At 41.9% G+C, this 18,876-nt stretch overlaps 1 protein-coding gene across 7 annotated transcripts in view; it reads left to right on the top strand.

Annotated features, from left to right (window-relative positions):
• The window catches only part of plppr2a (phospholipid phosphatase related 2a), a 61,771-nt gene that overhangs the window by 23,781 nt on the left and 19,114 nt on the right, over positions 1-18,876 (top strand). For all 7 annotated transcript variants that reach the window (XM_037088544.1, XM_037088542.1, XM_037088545.1 and 4 more), the window contains one exon: positions 16,239-16,427. In XM_037088544.1, coding sequence (XP_036944439.1) covers positions 16,239-16,427 — 189 coding nt within the window. The remainder of the gene's footprint in view (positions 1-16,238; positions 16,428-18,876) is intronic.

Raw genomic sequence — 18,876 nt, 5'->3', positions numbered from 1 at the left:
AAACTAACAATAAATGTTTGTCTCTTCCTGAACTAAAATACCTCTCAACTTTCCAACACTGTTTTTGGCACTCCACCCCAAGCTTATTTGTTAAAGCCTCACTAATCAATATATGTTTTAGTGCTGGCTAAAGAGCCAGATATTTCCCTCAGGAGTTAGTGAAGACACAAGAACAGAGCTTAAAGGAGAGTGAATATTGGCTCCAAATATACTAGATGTGTAAAGAGGCTTACTTTATAAAGTAATAATAAGTCAGTGTTGATTTTCTGCTTGTTCTGTAGCCAAGAAAAGATGGGTCACAAATATACAGTTACACTTCTAGTGATGGGACTGCCAGTCATTTGGTCACCATTTCAGTCAAGAGTGAAGTATTTTAATGTCCATCAGAAGGATTGACATGACAGATATTTATGGTCCACTGAGGATGAATCCTGCTGACTTTGGCTTACTTTTACTTTGCACCACTTTGCACTCACAGAGCTCCCTCACTAGTTACTAACCCATTTTGTTCAGAAAGGTGGAAAGACAATCACACAGTTTTCTGTTTTTTTTTTTTGTTTTTTTTGCTTTTTTTAAAAACATGTTTCCACTAACATTTGTTAAATACAAAGAATTGCACTTTAAGTTGATTAGTCAAAATGTATTTAAAAGACTTGTGGTAATCAAAGTAATAACCTGTCAGAGTTGGAGTCCTTTGTGGTAGCCACCTGGTGCTGGTGTGGAAAGAGGAAGCATGCCTCAGCAGTTTTTATGTGGAGTATGAGAAGGCGTGTTCTCAGTTTCAATTGGATAATGGATGTGTGATATCATGATGGGTAATTAAGATAAATACTGAATAAGGTACAAATCATTGGTTTGTTGTGAATGTGCAGTAGGTATCTTAGTCTAAGGAAGAATGTATTTAGAACTTGTTAGTGTGAGCAAGTGAAAGAAAATCATGTCTATGCGTTGTAAACCTTTTCAACTCTCCATTATAGAGATCTGCCCTGATAGGCCAGTTGAATTGGAAAGGCAGACTCTCCCGCTATATATGTGAGTGGAATGGGAAAAGTCTTCCTATTTTTTTTTCCTGCACAACCATTGCCAGTGTGATGTTTTTTCTTCCACCTTTCTGCACCTAACCTTATGATACTGGGCACTGTAGTTTTACTAAATGGTACCAGTAGATGGAACATTTGATGATGACATTTCGGGGTGCAGGATAGCATATGTGTCCTTGCTGTGGACACGAGACTTGGACTTGTTTGCTGTAAGACTCGACTTATATGAGACCTGAATACCTGAGGACTCTGCTTGAGACTTAAGGGCAAAAAGCTGAGGAGTCTTGACTTTGTGACCCTTGAATATGTTTGAATACTGGATGCTATTGCATCTTTTGGAGCTCTGCCAATCTGTCATGAATAATAAATGACAAAAACCAGGATGCATGTCTCCATTACTCAATGCACACTTTCCAGTTGCAGCTGCATGCACCAGAAGAAAATGGAGGAAACTTCAAATTCAGATGAGAGAAATTAGTCTCTCATTCTAAAATTAGTCTATACCCATAAACGAGTAGCTCAATAACACCCGCCATATCCAGAATATGCCTAATTTGCTCCCTGCAGCCTTTGAAAATAACTCACGCCCCCCGCCATGTTTTTAACAAGCAATGGAAGGGGGCCTCACGCTTACTGTGAGATATTTGTGATAATAATATCCATTAAAATATTTTTTATATGAATGCTTCCACAGCGTAACGAGAAACGAGCGTAACTGCTGAAAAGACGGTTTGTATAACTTGTAAAAGCAGTCAGGACACTGTGCTTCCTAATCCGTAAGTTTAAATTGAACTAAGTTGAATACAGCACAATATGTCACCCAAAGATGATTTGCCTTTGAGGGCTCCGGGTTTACTCAAAGTTATAAGGTATAGATAGAGAAATCAGATAATTTGTCCTCATCAAAAAAGTATACAGACGCCTGCTCTTGGACCTACTGCTCTGTTCTCTGACTTCTCCGCTCACATTGCTCATTAATGAGGAGTGAGTAATACACAGACTGCAAACTGTATGACTTAGCAGACAAAGGAGTTTGGAGCTCAGAGGCAGCTAGCAGGCCTGTAATAGGTGTTTAGCTGGCTGCGGTGTAATCTCTGTAATGTGCATGCACAGGGTTTCCCTGCTGTGCTCTGTGCGCTGCAGGGGCACTGAAGACATGCAGAGATGTGGATCCCCAACAGTGTGTTACAGCTGTATTATTATACTGCATCAGCTGTTAAAAGCCCATTGTAAGGCAGTGCACATGATGGACTGGCAGGTAATGAAATGAAAGCAACACAGTGCAGTTTTAAAAAGGGAGAGGATTTGACTGGAGGATGATTAAAGCGATGCTCCTCTCATCTCCTTTCTCACAGTTCCCATCAGACTCTCCCTTCCCTTCAGCCCCTTTTTTCAAACAAATCCAGTACAAAAGCTCAAAAGCTCCCACTCTCTCTTTCCCTCCCGCTCTCGCCATGTCTGTTCTCACCTCCCAGAAAACACACACAGTCAGAGAGACGCTGCTGAAAGCATGTAGGCCAAAACTCTCCGAGCAACCCTCCCCATTGCCAGCCCTCCTCCTCTCCCTTCCTTTTCATTCACTCACCCGTCTCACCCCTCTCTCATCAGCCTTCCACCTCCCTCTCGCCCTCAACACCATGTCCTCACCCTCTTCTTTCTTTTTCTTTCCCCTGCTGCTCGGACCACAACAGCTCTTTGAACGCACCATTGGTTCTGCCGCTTTCTTATTCCGACTCCCTTTCCTCCCAGCATTTTTCTCTCAAGTGCTCCTTCTAAACTTTTATAGACTATAAATTACCCCTTTCGCTCTCTCTGCCTCTCTCCTTCTCATTCATTTACAAACAACTGACAAACCTCTCAGGGTCATTGTTTTGAGGAAACAATTTTTTCAGCATTCAAAGCCTATTTATCATGTTCTCCTCTGTCAAAGTACGAGCGAAGACTGGGGGCACAAGCCAGCACCAAACATTATTGTTTTAATGTAGCTGCTTGTCATCATTTGAGCAAGATATCAATAGAGAGAGCGATGGTGCATGTTAAACAGAGTTGTAGGGAAGGAAAGTGTCGAGAGACAGACAACAGTTGCATTTTTTTAAAAAAAACAAAGCCAGTATCCATCAATCAAATGATACCACTACAGATTCATATGGGCTCAAAAACTGAAACAGTTTGGATGGTGAGTAAGGAACAGAAATACTCCAATCAAACTTTGTGTTTCCTACTGCTGAATCACTTTCCATTTACATGAATCAGACTTGGTTGAGCACATGGCCAACTTTTAGCAAGCCATGTTAGATGGATCACATTCAAAGGAAATTAATAATGAGAAAAAACTGTTGACAGATTGGTAGATGAATAGCATGTACTCAGTGCAGCTGTAGAGGATATGCAATGTTAAATCTCTAATATTCATCTCAATCAATCAGCATTGAAATAAACATAGGGATGCATAGGGTTTGTTCTTTAAATTACATGTTAAGCAGGCCCTTTTTGAAAATCATATGTTCGACCTGCGTTATTTAATATTTTGGCCACTTGAAAGCAGCAGTTTAAGCTAACAAGAAGATATTATCAAGGGTTTTATTGTTTTGTGTTTTGAATACAGCAGGTCTTTCCTCACTCAATCTAAGGTCTTTCCCCGGTCAGATGACCATGCATGAATCAAAGGTATTAATTGGCTTGCCGTTCCGACCAGCTGTGAAGATGGAAACATGACACCCAGGTTTGACTTTGTAATTTCCACCCATTTTTTGGGTGCGTCGCTGTAATGTGCGTTGAAGTTTCGGATGTTGGTCCATTAATAGATTTCCATCACACTTCTATCTAGCAGCACTCAAACATTCAGTCTGTGTTGGGAATAAAAGAGAATAAAAGTTGGGAATAAAAGAGAAGCTTGGGTTATAGCCTGCATACACGCACTAACATTGTTTTAATAATTGTGTAACGAGAGCAGTGAGACTAAGCGAAAGCGCTGAGGCTGAGGGTTGTAAAACCAAAACAATGACCTAAAAGAAGCTAACATGATTTAAGCTGAGGGGAGCTGCATATTCAGGTGATAATCCGCTGTGGATTTGTCATTTCAGGCAACTTCTCTCTTTAAATAGAACCATTTCATCAGCAGCCATCTCAGGTACCATCTAAACTAAAAATCTAAAAAACATGACCACAAAGCAGGCCAAAACATGATGGCCGCCAGACCGTCGCTTTAATCTGAACAAGAACAAATGTAGCATCCAGCCAGGTTCATCTCAGGTTTGTTGTTTCTGTTTCCCATTCCCTTCAGTCTCAGCAGGAGGCCTCTCTTGTATTTAGAATGACAGATTAGAGATCAGTACAGACCACTGAGCTAATCCAGCTCCTGCTGCGAAGCTGTAATTAGCACTGACCGCCTGTCAGATTCCAGTTCACACAGAATTACCCACATTAGGATGGCAGAAACCGTCTTGTTTGTAGAATTGTGTCAGAGCATGTCTTTTGTTTAATGAAAGGTAGAGAAGAGATACAAAGGAATGGCAGTATGGGAGTGGGAGTGCGGTGTGTGGGTGGGGTTAGTGGTTGTGCTGGCAAAGCAGTGGTTGGTAGGAGTTTTTTTGGCTTTAAAACTAGTTGAGGAAACAGACTCCAACGCACTATTAAACAATACAAGGTCACAGTCTTCTGAGATCAAACATGTTTCTGTGGAAGATGAAACAGAGGAACACCAGGATACACCAGTTGTTCAATAATTTATGGTGTTGTTGTTCGGTGCAGTTTGTAAGAGCATGTAGTGTCTCTCTGCTGTAACAGTAACTGTAACTATATTGTTGGATGCCGTTGTCATGTTTGGTTCTGTCACTGCTGATCAGTTGATCTGCTTCAAATTGACACCTGATCCCAGCAAGTCCAAAGTAAACAATGAAAAAGGGTTTTTTCCCTTGCCATCCAACCCATATGTGCATTTTTTTAATTTTTTTATGAGAATTGAAAGAGAAGATTGATCCTGCCCTCAATGTCTGTATGCCAGCAGCTGGTTAGTGTAGCTAAGCATAAACACTGGAAACAGCAATGAGGAGGAAAGAGTTTGCCAGTCTGCTTCCAACGGTCCACAGCTCATAAATCCACATATTGTACCTCATTTGTCTAAAAACAATATGTTGAAGTCTCATAGCGTTTGCAGCACCAAAAGAGAGGAAATGCAAACACACACATTTTCTTGTTGCCAGTCAAACACAGCCACCAACACTAAGCAAGCAAAGAAAGGTGTTTACTTTACTATCCTATTTAACAATTCTACAAAGTGAATCTCCTGCATTTCCCTTTAAGCTGACAGCTAGGGGCCTGAAATCGGACCATTTTAGATCATGATTGTGATGTTTAATGTCTGTGACAGCTCGGTTGTTAACTTCAGGTCCTATTTTATTTTCTACCTTTATGCATTCCCATTTGTTTGACTTCCTATTATTGTTCAGTTTTACGCCAGTTTTTCACTCATTACCGTTTTCAATTCAGGCCTTTCAGTACATATTGTCTTGGTTCTCTTTGATTACTAGCTTTCCTGCCATCATTGTCTTCTTGTAGTTTCCTAATATACTGTAGGACCTCAGCCTGTTTGATTATTGCCTTATCCACAGTAAATATTGCTTTGTTTGATGTTTTGGACTGTTTTTGTGTCCTGCCTTTTGCCTGCTCCTTGTCTGCCACTGACTGCCACCTCTGTTTTTTAATTTGAGTTCCAAACTTTAGCACCTTGAGTCAGTTTCTTTTGAATCCTCTGAAGAAAATTCAGTGTCCTTGTTCTTCTGTTTCCAAACTGTAGGTAACTTCATTGACTAGCAGATCTTGAATATACATGAATACATGGATATAGAGTGATGGAGCCAAAGATGACAGTGCTGATTGCAGAAATGACTACAGTACACTGTGAGTGATGTAGAATGGCACCATTAGATTGTGGATCGTGATTGAGACTCAATGTTATGATATTATTTTTAGCCAGATCGACCACCCCCGCTAACAGCAAAGAAAAGAGGACATGAGGAAAAGAAAAATGGGACAGAGGGGCAGGTGGTGAAGTTTTTCGGCCACCACCCTGAGAGCTGTGCACCTGTTCCCCTAAAGCCCCTCTTCTCTCTTCCTTTACCTGCACTGCACATTTACACTCCTCACTCTGATATTTCTGTCTACCGTTGCCTTCTCTCTCCCTGAATTGCCTCTTCACTTTTGCCTGTCTCCGTCTTTATTATGTCTCGTGTCATCTCTCCCCCTTCTCCCCGTTTTCATCCCACGTCCTTCTTCCATTCTTTTCCAATCCCCTTACATCCCTCTGCCCTCCTCCGGGCTTCCGCCTCCTCCCCCAGGACTCCTGTCATGCTGGCCAGGTGCAGTGTAGCGTGTGTTGATGGCAGGCCTCTTAATGGACAGCATGTGTCTGAAGGTGGACCCCTGTGCCTCGCCGTCCTTCTGCTCCAAATCCTCCGTCCGTAAAACACAAAACTGCTCTTTCAGGCAACATGGCTTTAACAGCATCCAGGGACCTGACTGGACCTCCAGAGAAAGTGATAGAGAAAGAGAACAACACAGACAGACATATTGTCTCTTTAGAGCTTTGTGGCTGTTTCCCATCCTGTATAGATCCACCATAAATGTGCAAAATGGATCATATTAGTGTAAGTAAATCTTACCTTATATCTTTGCTCCTTCAACTTTGAGGCTTTCTTCAAAAGGCCTGTGATCAAATGAGATTATTCTTGTGAGGGCTGGAAGCTACTGTGCTGCATCCTGGTTTAATCCTTGTGGTTGTTCGATTGATTTACAGCACCACACAGGAAGAGGGCAGTGTACCTCCAGCACAAACTCAGCTGAACCTCTAAATAATCGTGGCACTCGGTTAAAAGTGGAGGTATTGAAAAGGCTGCTGGGAAAATGCCCCTCCTAAATATTTATTCTCTGCACTGTAGCAAAACAGAAAGCATTGATCGATGCCGAGATGAGGAGGTTAGTATCTTTTTCTGCGAGAAGAAGCAGATGGCATCCAGAGTTGTTGGAGCTTGACCCATAAAAGTCAGGGTATTTTAGCCTCTGGTGCATCTGTTTTGGCCGTTTTGTTGTATTACTTTATCTTTTTGTACATTTATTTAAAGCCCTGATCATCAGATTCAGGCATATAGTCCACACTTTACACCATATGAACGTGGGATGTGGGACCAAATTTCTTGCCACTATTAGTGTGACTAGAAATTTCAGAGAACACAGTGCTAGTATAGTAGTCTTATGAATGCTAATATTAAATCTGAAATACAGTAAAATAACAGTATTGTACAGCATGTTGTAGGACTTTAAAAGTATTAATGTGACATTTACTCCTAACAGGAAATTCTCACACACAAAAACACAAACAAAAGCAGGTTTGGTTGTTAACAGTCTAATCCAGTTGACTGGTAATTTCTCAAATCAAGCATAACTAATACAGTTCCCATTCAAAATGTGCCTGGTCAGAACAGGCCACTTGCCTGCCCTCCGGTACTGCTGCTCGTAGCTTCCTCGAGAACTGCTCATGCATACAACATTACACTCCATACTATACTTCCTTGGATCCCAAGCAATATACCCACCAAGAATGGAGTAGGATGAATTGTTCCTGAGATATGTGAAGGACAGACAGGAAGACAGACAGACACACAGGGGGACCTTGCTTTATAATTGGTTGTCTGTGTCTGTAAAAAGCTCATTTTAACCTAACAAATCATAGCTAGAGCCAAAGTAAACCCCAAGCAAAACAGCACAGATGACTATGACATAATAGAAGCACACCTGAATTGCAGGACCATGTAACGCCCACGGGCCTAAAGACTAAATGCCCCAGAAAGTTCCAGAAGAGCCATACCAGTTAATCAATTTATGCCATTCATGTGTGCGGGGAGCTGTCTGAGCCTTAGAAAGAAACAGGAATAAATTGGCAGCCATCTTGGAACTCAGTATCCGATGTTTTTAATACATCCATCAGCTGGACAGACAAGTTGCCTGGTTCAGGAGCCTTGCTGTGGTTACTCTGCCTCCGTTCAGCAAGAAGGAGGGCGCTCATTTGTGACTGATCAAAAATAAAATGCTAATGATGACTGAAGCAGCAGTGTGCTGTGTTAGTAATCCTTGAAAAGGATGGTAGTTGTGGTCATGACAGTAAAAATAAATTGTTGGCTGACCCTCACAGTGAAAAGAGTAATTTGGAATTCAGACTGCTTCACTGGTAGAATTTCAAATCCACATTTTGGTAGGATTTACAGCACAACAACTTTTGAAATTATAAACTCAACAAATACACTGGTCATCTCACCCAGCCCTCTCAACTATTAAGCATGTCTAAAGCTTACTGTCATTGACTTTATTTAGTAGTCAGAATTAGTTCGCTGACATTTCCACAATAATCACGGTGCATTCACAGCAAGACATTTTCTGTGTCTGTAATATACAGAAGAGATCTAAATACAGAGCTTTAAAACAGAGTGAGAAGGGGCTAAGATGGTTATTATAATCTAGACCTCTCTGCTAAACAAGTATACATCTATACTCAGTGCCCTTCATATTAATAAAGTATTAATATGGTTTATCAAGTATGGCTGACCTTGTCAAGCTGTCTATTGCTGAAGTTAAAGGCTACGGATTTGTGCAAGGATGGCATGTTTTTTATCCAGGTTAAGGGAGGGAGGGAGCGCCTTTTATATTTTATTTTAAGAGTTTCACTGAGCTCGCTGCGGTAGGTCCTTCACACGCCGTCGGCTGTTGCTGTTCCCTGGACTCGCTCCTGCAGCGATCCCAAAATGCTTTCCATCTCTCCGTTCCGTGGTTCCAGTCGTCTGGATGTCACTGCTGTTGTACAACCCTTGCTGCCTCTTGGCATCACAGAAGTGGAGGAGGTGTTAGAGGGATGAGTGAGAAATGATGAATGACAGAAAACAGCGGAGACCCAGGGGGGAATTTCTCGGAGGGGAAATTATAATGGAGAGGGGGGAGAGGCCGATGTTTGAGCAGAGTTTTTGAAAAGCAAAAATGGAGAATGACCCAGTTGAAAGAGAAACGCGCAGCAACATTTCTGTTGTCTTTGATTGAGATATCAGGTGAAAAAAGATAGTTACCAAAGGAAAGGGCAGAATCTCATCCTGTAGTGCCCCTGGGAATGTTGTGATGCTCTGAGGGTGAATACCTGCTGAATGCTGAGCCCCTTCAGAGAAAGGTAATGTGAAACATGAGGTACATGTTTTTTGACTTGGGTTGTCTGTTGCTGCTTTGGGTAACATTGACTAGGGTTGCTGGAGTGTCAGCTCAGTGATGTTAAGGTAACCTTTAATGCAGCAAACACATGTTAGCTGATGATGATATCCTTGAGGCAATGCATGGTTGCTGCGGTAGTTTTGCTAGTTAACTGGACACACTAATGACTCCATGTGTCATTTGATCCAATAAATACACTGTATAATACGTTCCTTACCATTTGCACAGTCTTTAAATGCAGAGTATTGGTCTCACTACAGCCCCACACACACTTATTCAACATGTGGACAATTCTAAAAACCTGATGTTTGGACAGTCACTGTTCCTGTTGCTAAAACTGTGAATTTTTCGTCGTCTGAGGTGGCATCTCAATATTTTGAAAATGAAAAAGTGCAGCTGTGACTGAATGAAACCTGATCTTTAGTGATTTAGATATAGACCCATTTCCAGTACACAGTAACCAAGTAAATTCTAACTTGTCATAGAAGTGTAACTGTAAAAAAGCCATGCATAAGGAACCAGATTACTCTTTGAGCTTTTTTCCTTTTCTTTGACAGATGTGTCCAGTACCTCTCCCATTCAAGCAGATTTCCTTGCATCCCTGTTGGTGCGGTCCCAACCATTTATCAGATATGGGGCAGTTTAATTATGATGAGTCACAAAGGATCTGTTGTGATGGGTTGTAGGTCTATCTAATTGCGTCATGAGGCTCGTGAAAATGAAAAGTGCTGATCAAATGTGAACAGAGATTCTTTTACTGCATCACATATTTCTCACCACAAGAAACATTTCACTGTACTGTTTTAATGTAATTTAACTTAAGTTAATTTATCATGCTAATTTTTTCCTGCCCGAAAACAGACCAAGCACCACTCAATGTGCACGTGTCTCTCAGTTCTGATCACACGTTTCATTGCTCTGATTGGTTGCAGGTCTACTCAATTGCGTCCACATCCAGAAAGTCACATGGGAATCAAAATATTACTGACAGGCTCCAGATCAAAACACCTGGCTGTCAGTTCTAAGAATGTGCACTTGATTACTGACCGTTGAGTTTCCATTCATAATAGATCAGTCATGAATACCAGATAATCCCCTCTACTTATCTCTGATGAGCACTTCTCATACTGCCTCACAGAAATCAATGAAAAACTCATTTCCTGTCAGACTTGTTGCAAGTTTTCACCGTATGTGGAAGGAAACTGAGGCTCGTTCAGAATATCCTGATACCTGGAATAATTTAAGACGGTTTTATGTCGGTACCTAATGAGGCGATGTGTGGTAATGGCTTGAAAATCTGCCAGGCATTAAGTATACTTTCAAAGCGGTGATATGAAGGCTGGCTCGGAGGGAGAGGGTGACATCTTAAGAAGGATAGAAGAAGAAACTTGTCAATCTTCACACACTCCTCGCACTTGTAACACACAGCCTCATGTCTCCCTGTGACAGCCCCCAACTTGAACCATCTTAATGTGACCTTTCATCTTGACAAGCACTTTCTTCGCTATTGATCTGCCTTCCAATCTCCACGCTAAAATAGGTCAGACTAGGACAGCTTCCTTACTGTGAAGCCTTTCCCCATTTTCTATTAATGGCTTCTCTTTCTTTTGGTGAGAGGTCAAGAAAGGAAAAAGAGAAAGGGAAGAATACAGGAGTCTCTAGGTGATAGTTGGTTAAGGGAGTGTGAAGGAGTACTAAAGGCGGGGTTGGAGGAGTATATGGAGGCTGTCAGGGTGTGAAAGTGCTGCTGTCATCCACATTACAGGATCAGCAAAACAGCTCTCCAACAGATGACTACAAGATTCAGACTTTCCTTGGATATTAATAGAAGTTATGAAAATTCAAGGAGAAATACCTGGGATAAAGTGGAAAATAAAGGAGTTACTCGCTTAGGCTGTATTTACAACGTAATATGCAGATAGAGAAAAACACTTTTATCATATATTAAATCAGCAATTTGATTGAACGTGAATTGAATGCGGCTAGTTCACTGTAGTTATATAATCATGTTTTGATTGAAAGCCCCTAGCCCTTTGGCTCAGACAATGCAGTAGTGTGGGCTGCATATGCGATGGGAGAACGCACCACGCATGGAGAGTGTTGTAATTTAACTGAATTCCTGTCAAATGGGATGCAGAAAAGATCACTGTCAAATGGCTGGAGAGTGCTGCTAAATGCACTGTGTGGTGACAATTCAATTAAATGGGCATATATACAACCGAAACATGCCATTAGACCTAGCATTGCTTTTATATGTGTCTTTCCATAAGCAGAGCTCCTGCTTAGCTGCTCATAACTGGCCAGCTGTAGAGGGGGGAGTCAGGTGCAGAGCCAGTGGCAGGAATAAACACACCGAGTCACATTGGATTCTTGTTCTGATCGGGAAAACTCAGAGATATGGTTAACGCACAGTAAAGTAATCTGGCTGTTTGGGGCTATAAACACTTCCACGAGCAACGCGAATAGACACAATTGCCCCTGTGTTCAAGCTCATTTGAGTAATGAGAAGTGAAGTTTCGCTTTGCTGGTAAATGCACCATTAAACAAACTTCACTCTGTGACTCTCTCCCAGTAGTTATAGCAACAGGTGGCCAAATGAAACACACCATTATCTTGAGTAAACTTGTGGATTTCCCTGGATTTGAATAGGTCTAGTCAGCTTGAGCCATTTTAGTGCAGAAATTTAACCAGTTATATCCGTAGAAGGTACATTTTTTTATGTTGCAATTGTACTAAATTTACAGTATTATTCAGTACTTTACCAACGCTAGTTACAGAAACGGAATGTTAGGTAGGGAGAAAGTAGCTCACACTAGTTTTAAAGTTTCATAAAAAACAGTGAACATTGACTGTGAAAACAGTCTTATGGTACACTACATTTGAGTTCATGTTGCTTTGTTTCGCAGCACAGTTTGGTGTTAAATGGGGTGATGAGAAAGAGCCAGAATCAAAGAACAAGACTCACCAAAAAAGCATTTATTTGCTGGACATATGGATATGCCAGTTTAAGTTCAATACCATGAACTCTGCCCTGTGAGTCTGCAGAAGCTCCGGGCAAAATCGCATCTCCACTACTCTCTGACTTTTGCCCTTCTCAGAAGGAGTAAGGAAGGCGTGTTTACAGCCCAACTCTAAGTGTGCTGCTGATATCAAGCCAGTGTCCCCTCAGTTTAGCAGTCTCGAGCGTGACTCAGATCCAGTCACAATATGCTTGATAAATGCAGGGGAGGAGCACTATGGTATCAAACAGGAAAACACTTAAGGCTTCGTGAGTCACACATTATCAAACACCCCCTCTCATCCAAAGCAAACCCACCAAAGAGTTCCCAACAGGTGAGTGTGTGTGACATACAAAAAAAAAATAATAAAAAATGCACACACAGATAAAGTAATAGACAGTAGCTGCTGTTATGTTTTCTGTTCAACTTTGGTCTGAAGGTGCAAGGTTGACACCGCTCTTACTGGTGTTTACAGTGACATTTTTGATGCTCAAGCACTAAAAATGCAGAATATTATAAAACTGATTCCTCTGTCATTTCTTCACCATGACAACCAAAGATAGAGAAACACATCTTCCTCAAGGGAGGCGCAGATGAAGGCTGATTTGATACAAATAAAGAACTCCCATTGTTTATACGTCTACACCAAACCTGCTGTCCCTGTGTGTGTGTGTGTGTGTGTGTGTGTGAGTGTGTGTGTGTGTGTGTGTGTGTGTGGGTCTGTGTTTGTAGAAGACATGCATGCTACTTTCTGTAAGTGTCTGCAGGTGTTTGGTACCTCTCATACATATGTACAGTACGTGTACCGTATGTTTTAGCGCGTGCTGTGCACAGGTGTTCTGTCAGAGCTGTGGGTGCAGCCATTGTCTCTGTTCACAGTGATGTGACTGAGCTGAACATCCCAGAGGGCTTCAGATTGACACTCTCACCTCTCCTCTCACTTGTCCTCAAGTGCAACACCTTTTCATTCCATCCGGTTCAACACAACATTTGCTTGCAGATACTGAATAGCCGTGTTTCAAATGTTATCCAAAATAACACCGGAAGAACTAAGGCTGAACATTTCTCCTCCATGCAGGCAAAGTTACATTAGATTTCAAAATTGAAGCTGCACTAATCCAATTGTTCAATTAAAGGGTCAATGTGTATACAGAAAATGAAAATGAGCATCCTCAACAGAATGTGAATAAACAATAGTGTTGATGCTTTGAAACATTTTGTTGTTGATGTCTACCGAAGTTAGCATGCCAACCAGCTAGCCCTGCAGTTTCAGTTGTGATGTAACCGAACTGCGACTTTGCTTCTTAGTCTGAGTAAACAAAATAATTGAGCGAGATGTCAAGAAGGTACATTTATTCAAACCTATTTCTTTACTATACAGGAAATACAAATCTACAAGTTCTAAATTCAAATTTCCCTCTTTTACCGAATTAAGATGAGTTTAACCTCCATGTTAACGCGCCATAAAACATAGTTCATTTAAACCTAATATAAACAAAATAAAAGGCAGTGCAACAGTCTTGGTTTGTCTTTCAACATACATCTCTGGGTCAGTTGAAATAAACCTGCCCAGCTTCAAACAGCCGAGAGACAAGGTTAGCAACTAGCTAGTGAACCGAGTGAAGCATTTAGCAGATACTATATATTGGCAAGTTGCTAACAAGTCCAGCTTCAAGGGTTTCAAATATGTGTTTTTGATGTTTGATCAGGTTTGATTGTTTTTAAAAGGACTGTTGGGCCTTGTTGGGGGAATATGCTCTACTGAATGCAATTTATCACGATTAACTTATTGTTTTAACCGAAAAACAAGCTGTAACACTGACGCAGTTTTTCAATTGTTAGTCGTCTCTTGACCAGAGGTGTGGTCTCGAGTCACATGTCTTGGATTTCAGATGCTATCATTCCCAGCAAGTCGGCACTGAATTCCCCAGATCCACTTTGTTAGAACCAATCTAACATCATCCAAATAAGTGACAGGAGAGAACCATGAGACTAGATTACATTGCTAAAAAAAATATACCAAAGATTGTATTTGTTTACAAAAACTATGTGGTGTCCAACAAAAACAATCGGTATATGCAAACTGTGCCGGATGAAAATTACTGATGGAGACAAACTTTAACTTTGTACTATATTTGGGTGCATACATTGGAGAGTCCATTATAACTTTTACTTCAGGACACATCCAGCAGATACAGAGCAACACCAACCTACATTTTGAGTTGTGTTTCTGTCCACTTGGTCATTGTAGGCAAGGCAAGTTTATTTGTATAGCACAACTCAGAAACAAGACAACTCAAAGGCATACAAATTACATTAAAAGACATTAGAAGCAAGTAGAAAGACATCAAACAAAACAATAAAACAGGTTAAGAAATAAGACAGAATAGGTTTAAAAGAGATGTGAAGTCACAGTGAAGTTCAGAGCTTTAAAATTGCTTCAGTGAAAGGAAGTGGCAACACAGAAAGGTCTTCAGTCTTGATTTAAGAGGTGAGAGTTGGAGCAGACCTGCAGTTTTCTGGGAGTTTGTTCCAGATATGTGGCGCATAATAACTGAACGCTGCTTCTTCGTGTTTAGTTTTGAGTCCAGGGACTGAACGCAGACCTGTACGTGACGACCTCAGAGGTCTGGATTGTTTATAATGTAGCAGTAGATCAGAAATGTGTTTTGGCCTGAAAACCATGCAGTGCCTTATAAACTGAAGAGCATAGCAGGATTTTGAAATCTATTCTTTGATGGACAGGAAGCCAGTGGAGAGATCTGAGAACTGGAGTGGTGTGATTTACTTTTTTGGTTCTTGTTGGGCTTTGAGCAGCAGCGTTCTGAATCAGCTGCAGCTGTCTAATGGATGTTTTTGAGAGTCCTGCAAAGACACTGTTGGAGTAGTCGAGTCCTCTGAAGATAAATGCGTGGACAAGTTTTTCCAAATCCTGTCAAGACATGAGTCCTGTTATCCTGGATTTCTTCTTCAGGTGATAGTACGCTGACTTTGTAATTGTCTTAGTGTGGCTGCTGAAATTCAGCGCCTAGTTTAGGCCAAATATTTCTCCATCAACATGTGAGAAAAATGTCCAGCTCTATAGCTGGTAAATGCTTCACCACGCTCACATCATAGTTGCTAATTTTGTCTATGTGACATTTGGCGCTTGGCAGGTAGTGTAGAGTGGACCACACTACGCGCTCTATATTTAGCACCATCTTCGTAAGTGTTGTCTTCTCTCCTTTGTGCACAAACTGAAATGGGCAACCAGCGGGATATTTTTTACTTTGTCCAGTAACATGTCAGTTGTATCCGAATCCTTGTTTCTTACTCCAGACATGCATGTTGAAATTTAGACATCAAACTTTAGCAGAGATGTCAGCTGATGGTGATAAACACAGGTCTGCAAAAACAAACTTCACTGTCACAAGCATTCATGTACTCTACACGCAATGTCTCTTCATGTACACCCACAGCTCAACTTCATGGGTGCTGGCAACATAAAAGGCTGCTCCCCCTTTCTCTCCCTCCCACCCTTCCTCTCTCTCTCTTTCTCTCTCTCCATCTCTCTCCATTGCTCTCTCATTCTCTTGCTCGCTCCCAGTGCAATTCTGTTTCGGCTGCTTATGCCGCTTCGGAACACTCTTTTATTCTGTTTTTTGTTCCCGTTTTCATCTCTAGGAGAGAGGAGCCTCCCCCTGCAGATTTCATTTTCTCTTTCTCGTCTTGACAGCGCTCTCCTTCTCTCTCTCTCTCTCTCTCTCCGATCCAAAGGCTGAACCTCTCTCACTCTGTCTCTCTCTCAATCCGTATTTCCTATGCATCTCCCTGTGGCTGAGGGGAACAGGGACTTGACTCTCCCCTCTTCCTCTCCTCCTCCTTCTTTTCCACCTCCGCCTCCTCTGCCCCTCAGTCCTCTTCTTCACCTCTCGTCCTCTCGCTTCCTAACGGAGGGATAATGTTCTATTTCCAGCTGGTGATCATGGCTGGGACGGTGCTGCTGGCTTACTACTTCGAGTACACGGACACCTTCCCCGTGCACATCCAGGGCTTCTTCTGCTACGACAAGACCTTCTCCAAGCCCTACCCCGGCCCGGACGACACCAGCAAGATCCCCCCTGTGCTCATCTACTCGCTCGTCACAGCCATCCCAACCATCACGGTAAGACCTGGGTTGTATTTATACGTCAAAGTGGATAGAAAGAGGGAGGTGTGATTGAGTTGCATAAGTCTGTCTGTGCATCTTTATGCTGAAAGGGGAGCATGGAGTAAAAGTAAAGGGCTTTAATAGAAAGTAAAGTTGTCAAAGTTGAGCTGCTGAGCTTGAATTTCTTTCGGAGAGTACGTGAGAGCGATGTGCGCTTTCTACTTTGTATAATGTGTGAGTTTCTGCCGTCTTGTGATGAATCATGTGTGTGTGCTGCACACTGATAGCGAGCAGATTGGCAAGCTGCGTGGAGGTAACCCCCTCCATCCGTGACAGGCAGGTGTGTGTGTGTGTGGAGGATAAAAAAGAGGCGAGAATCAACAAAGAGATGTAATAGGGAGGGGCAGACAGGTCATTAGGGGAAGAAAGAGAGAGAAGTGGCGAAGAAGAGGCAGACAGAAGCAGTCAAAGAGATAAACACGAAAGCAGCCAAAAGAAACAGTTCAAAAGTTGGAGTTGAGACAAGGCGATAATGGCAGGCAGCAGATGCCGTCAGAATAGCAAAAACTGAAGACGATAGGTGAGAAAAAAAAAGACAATGAACACAAAGGAAGGCAATTTGAAGGGGAGCATGTACGTTTTTTTTCTTTTTGTGTGCATGTGTGTGTGTGTGAGGGTAGCAGTTGAACCCCAAGTGAGACCGAAGGCAGCGAGCGTGAAATGCATAACACCTGGCACTCACTCGGAGCACCGACACAAACCTTAACAGCTTACATCCCCGACAGACCACAAAAACAGAGAGAACACCACAGACAGAACCAGCCTACAGCCACAATACAAAGCAGACAAACAACCTGAGCGGATTACACGCACGGACAAAACCCACATCCTGCACGTCCAGAAAAGACAAGAATATCTTACAATTGCAGCACACAACAGACACAGATCCTGTGAGTGTGCGGCGGTTGATGGCGAGGAGAGGAGTTGTTGGTTTTTCTCAATGTGCCCCCACATGTGCAGCGTGTGTGGGGAAAAAATAAGTTATAGTAATGCTTTGCTATGTTTACACCCATAGCAGACCAGGAACATAATTACTAATCTTATAGGTTTCATATCTATCATAGAGTTAATAGATTTTAATCTGTATAAGTGAAGTATAAGTGAAGTATTGATGTAATTAGAGAGGGGAGTGAAGATTCATACAGTTTCTTGTAGGGGAGGGTTTGAATGGGGTTATATAACAAGATAAAGTTTGTATTCTACTGCTACTCACAAAACTGTACAGGTGAATTTACAGATAATTCATATTTTTTTATATTGGAGGGCGCAGGGTGAATTAAGGAGCCTAAGCTGCTCTGTAGCCTAGTGGTACTGCTGCGAATACTTCTGTATATTTTGCCAGGTGGTGGCAGGGTGATCAGAGTGTAGCTGGGGTGTGTGTTGTCTTTTATTATCCTTTGGGTTCTGTGCAGCCACCTCACTTCACCAATATCATAGATGCTCGGTAGATGGGTACCAATGATGCTCTCGGCGGTTTTAATCTCGCGCTGCAGAGCTCTCCTGTCTGTTTGTGATATTTCCAGTTGGGGTGCTTTCTATTGCTCCTCTGTAAAAGATGTTACGTCATCCTTCATAGGAGAGAAGGTATTGCAGTTTTTTACAAGGTCAAGGAGAGGGTTCAAAGAACTAGTTAACAATGCAGATGATCCTCACTTTTTGAATACAGTGATATTCAGCCCTGTTCCCCACCCTAACTATTTGTGGGCCAGTTTAGTTTCTTACAGTTAGATATCCTGCACCATAAGTTAATTATTGTTTTTACCTTGTTGAAATATGTAGCAGATGCACTCTTTAGAGGCAAGCTCAACTCACTAAGCAGACTTCTGAAGCTGAGGGTAAATTACTTAGCAGGTTGATCTGCGTCAAAGCACATTACATACACCAGCTACTCTGCCCTAGCCTGCACTGACAGAGGCTTTGGTGTGTGTAACAAGCAGCAAGGTAAATCACAGCAGTAACTCCCTGTGATAGTGCCGGTCTGGTGGAAAATCTGCTCTGCTATTTGCCTCTTATTCCTGAGGATATCTCCTTTTGTCCATTGCAGCAGTGACGCAGATCATTGTGTGGTTGCATGGCACAAAAGCCAGCCATTGACAATGAGTAACACCAAGTAAGAGGTTTGAATCCATCACAGCATTTTTCTTGATGTGTATGTACCATCACATTTTGAACAATTCAACTGCCTATTAATTTTCAGCATTTTATGGCACAGAATACAAGAAAGCCAGAGATATACAGGACTAAAAGTAAACGTAAACACATATTAGAGGTTGAACTTGATTATGAGAACTGACAGTATAAAGAGGGTGACCCTACCTGGCCGAGCTACTGAAGATAATAAGCCACCAGAGTATTTGGGTCAGAGCCAGAGTCCTCCAAGCCCAAAAGAGGGCACTGTAGCTCT

This window comes from Acanthopagrus latus, chromosome 23, assembly GCF_904848185.1.
Source record: "Acanthopagrus latus isolate v.2019 chromosome 23, fAcaLat1.1, whole genome shotgun sequence".
NCBI lineage: Eukaryota > Metazoa > Chordata > Actinopteri > Spariformes > Sparidae > Acanthopagrus > Acanthopagrus latus.
This window is presented reverse-complemented; position numbering and strand designations above follow the sequence as displayed.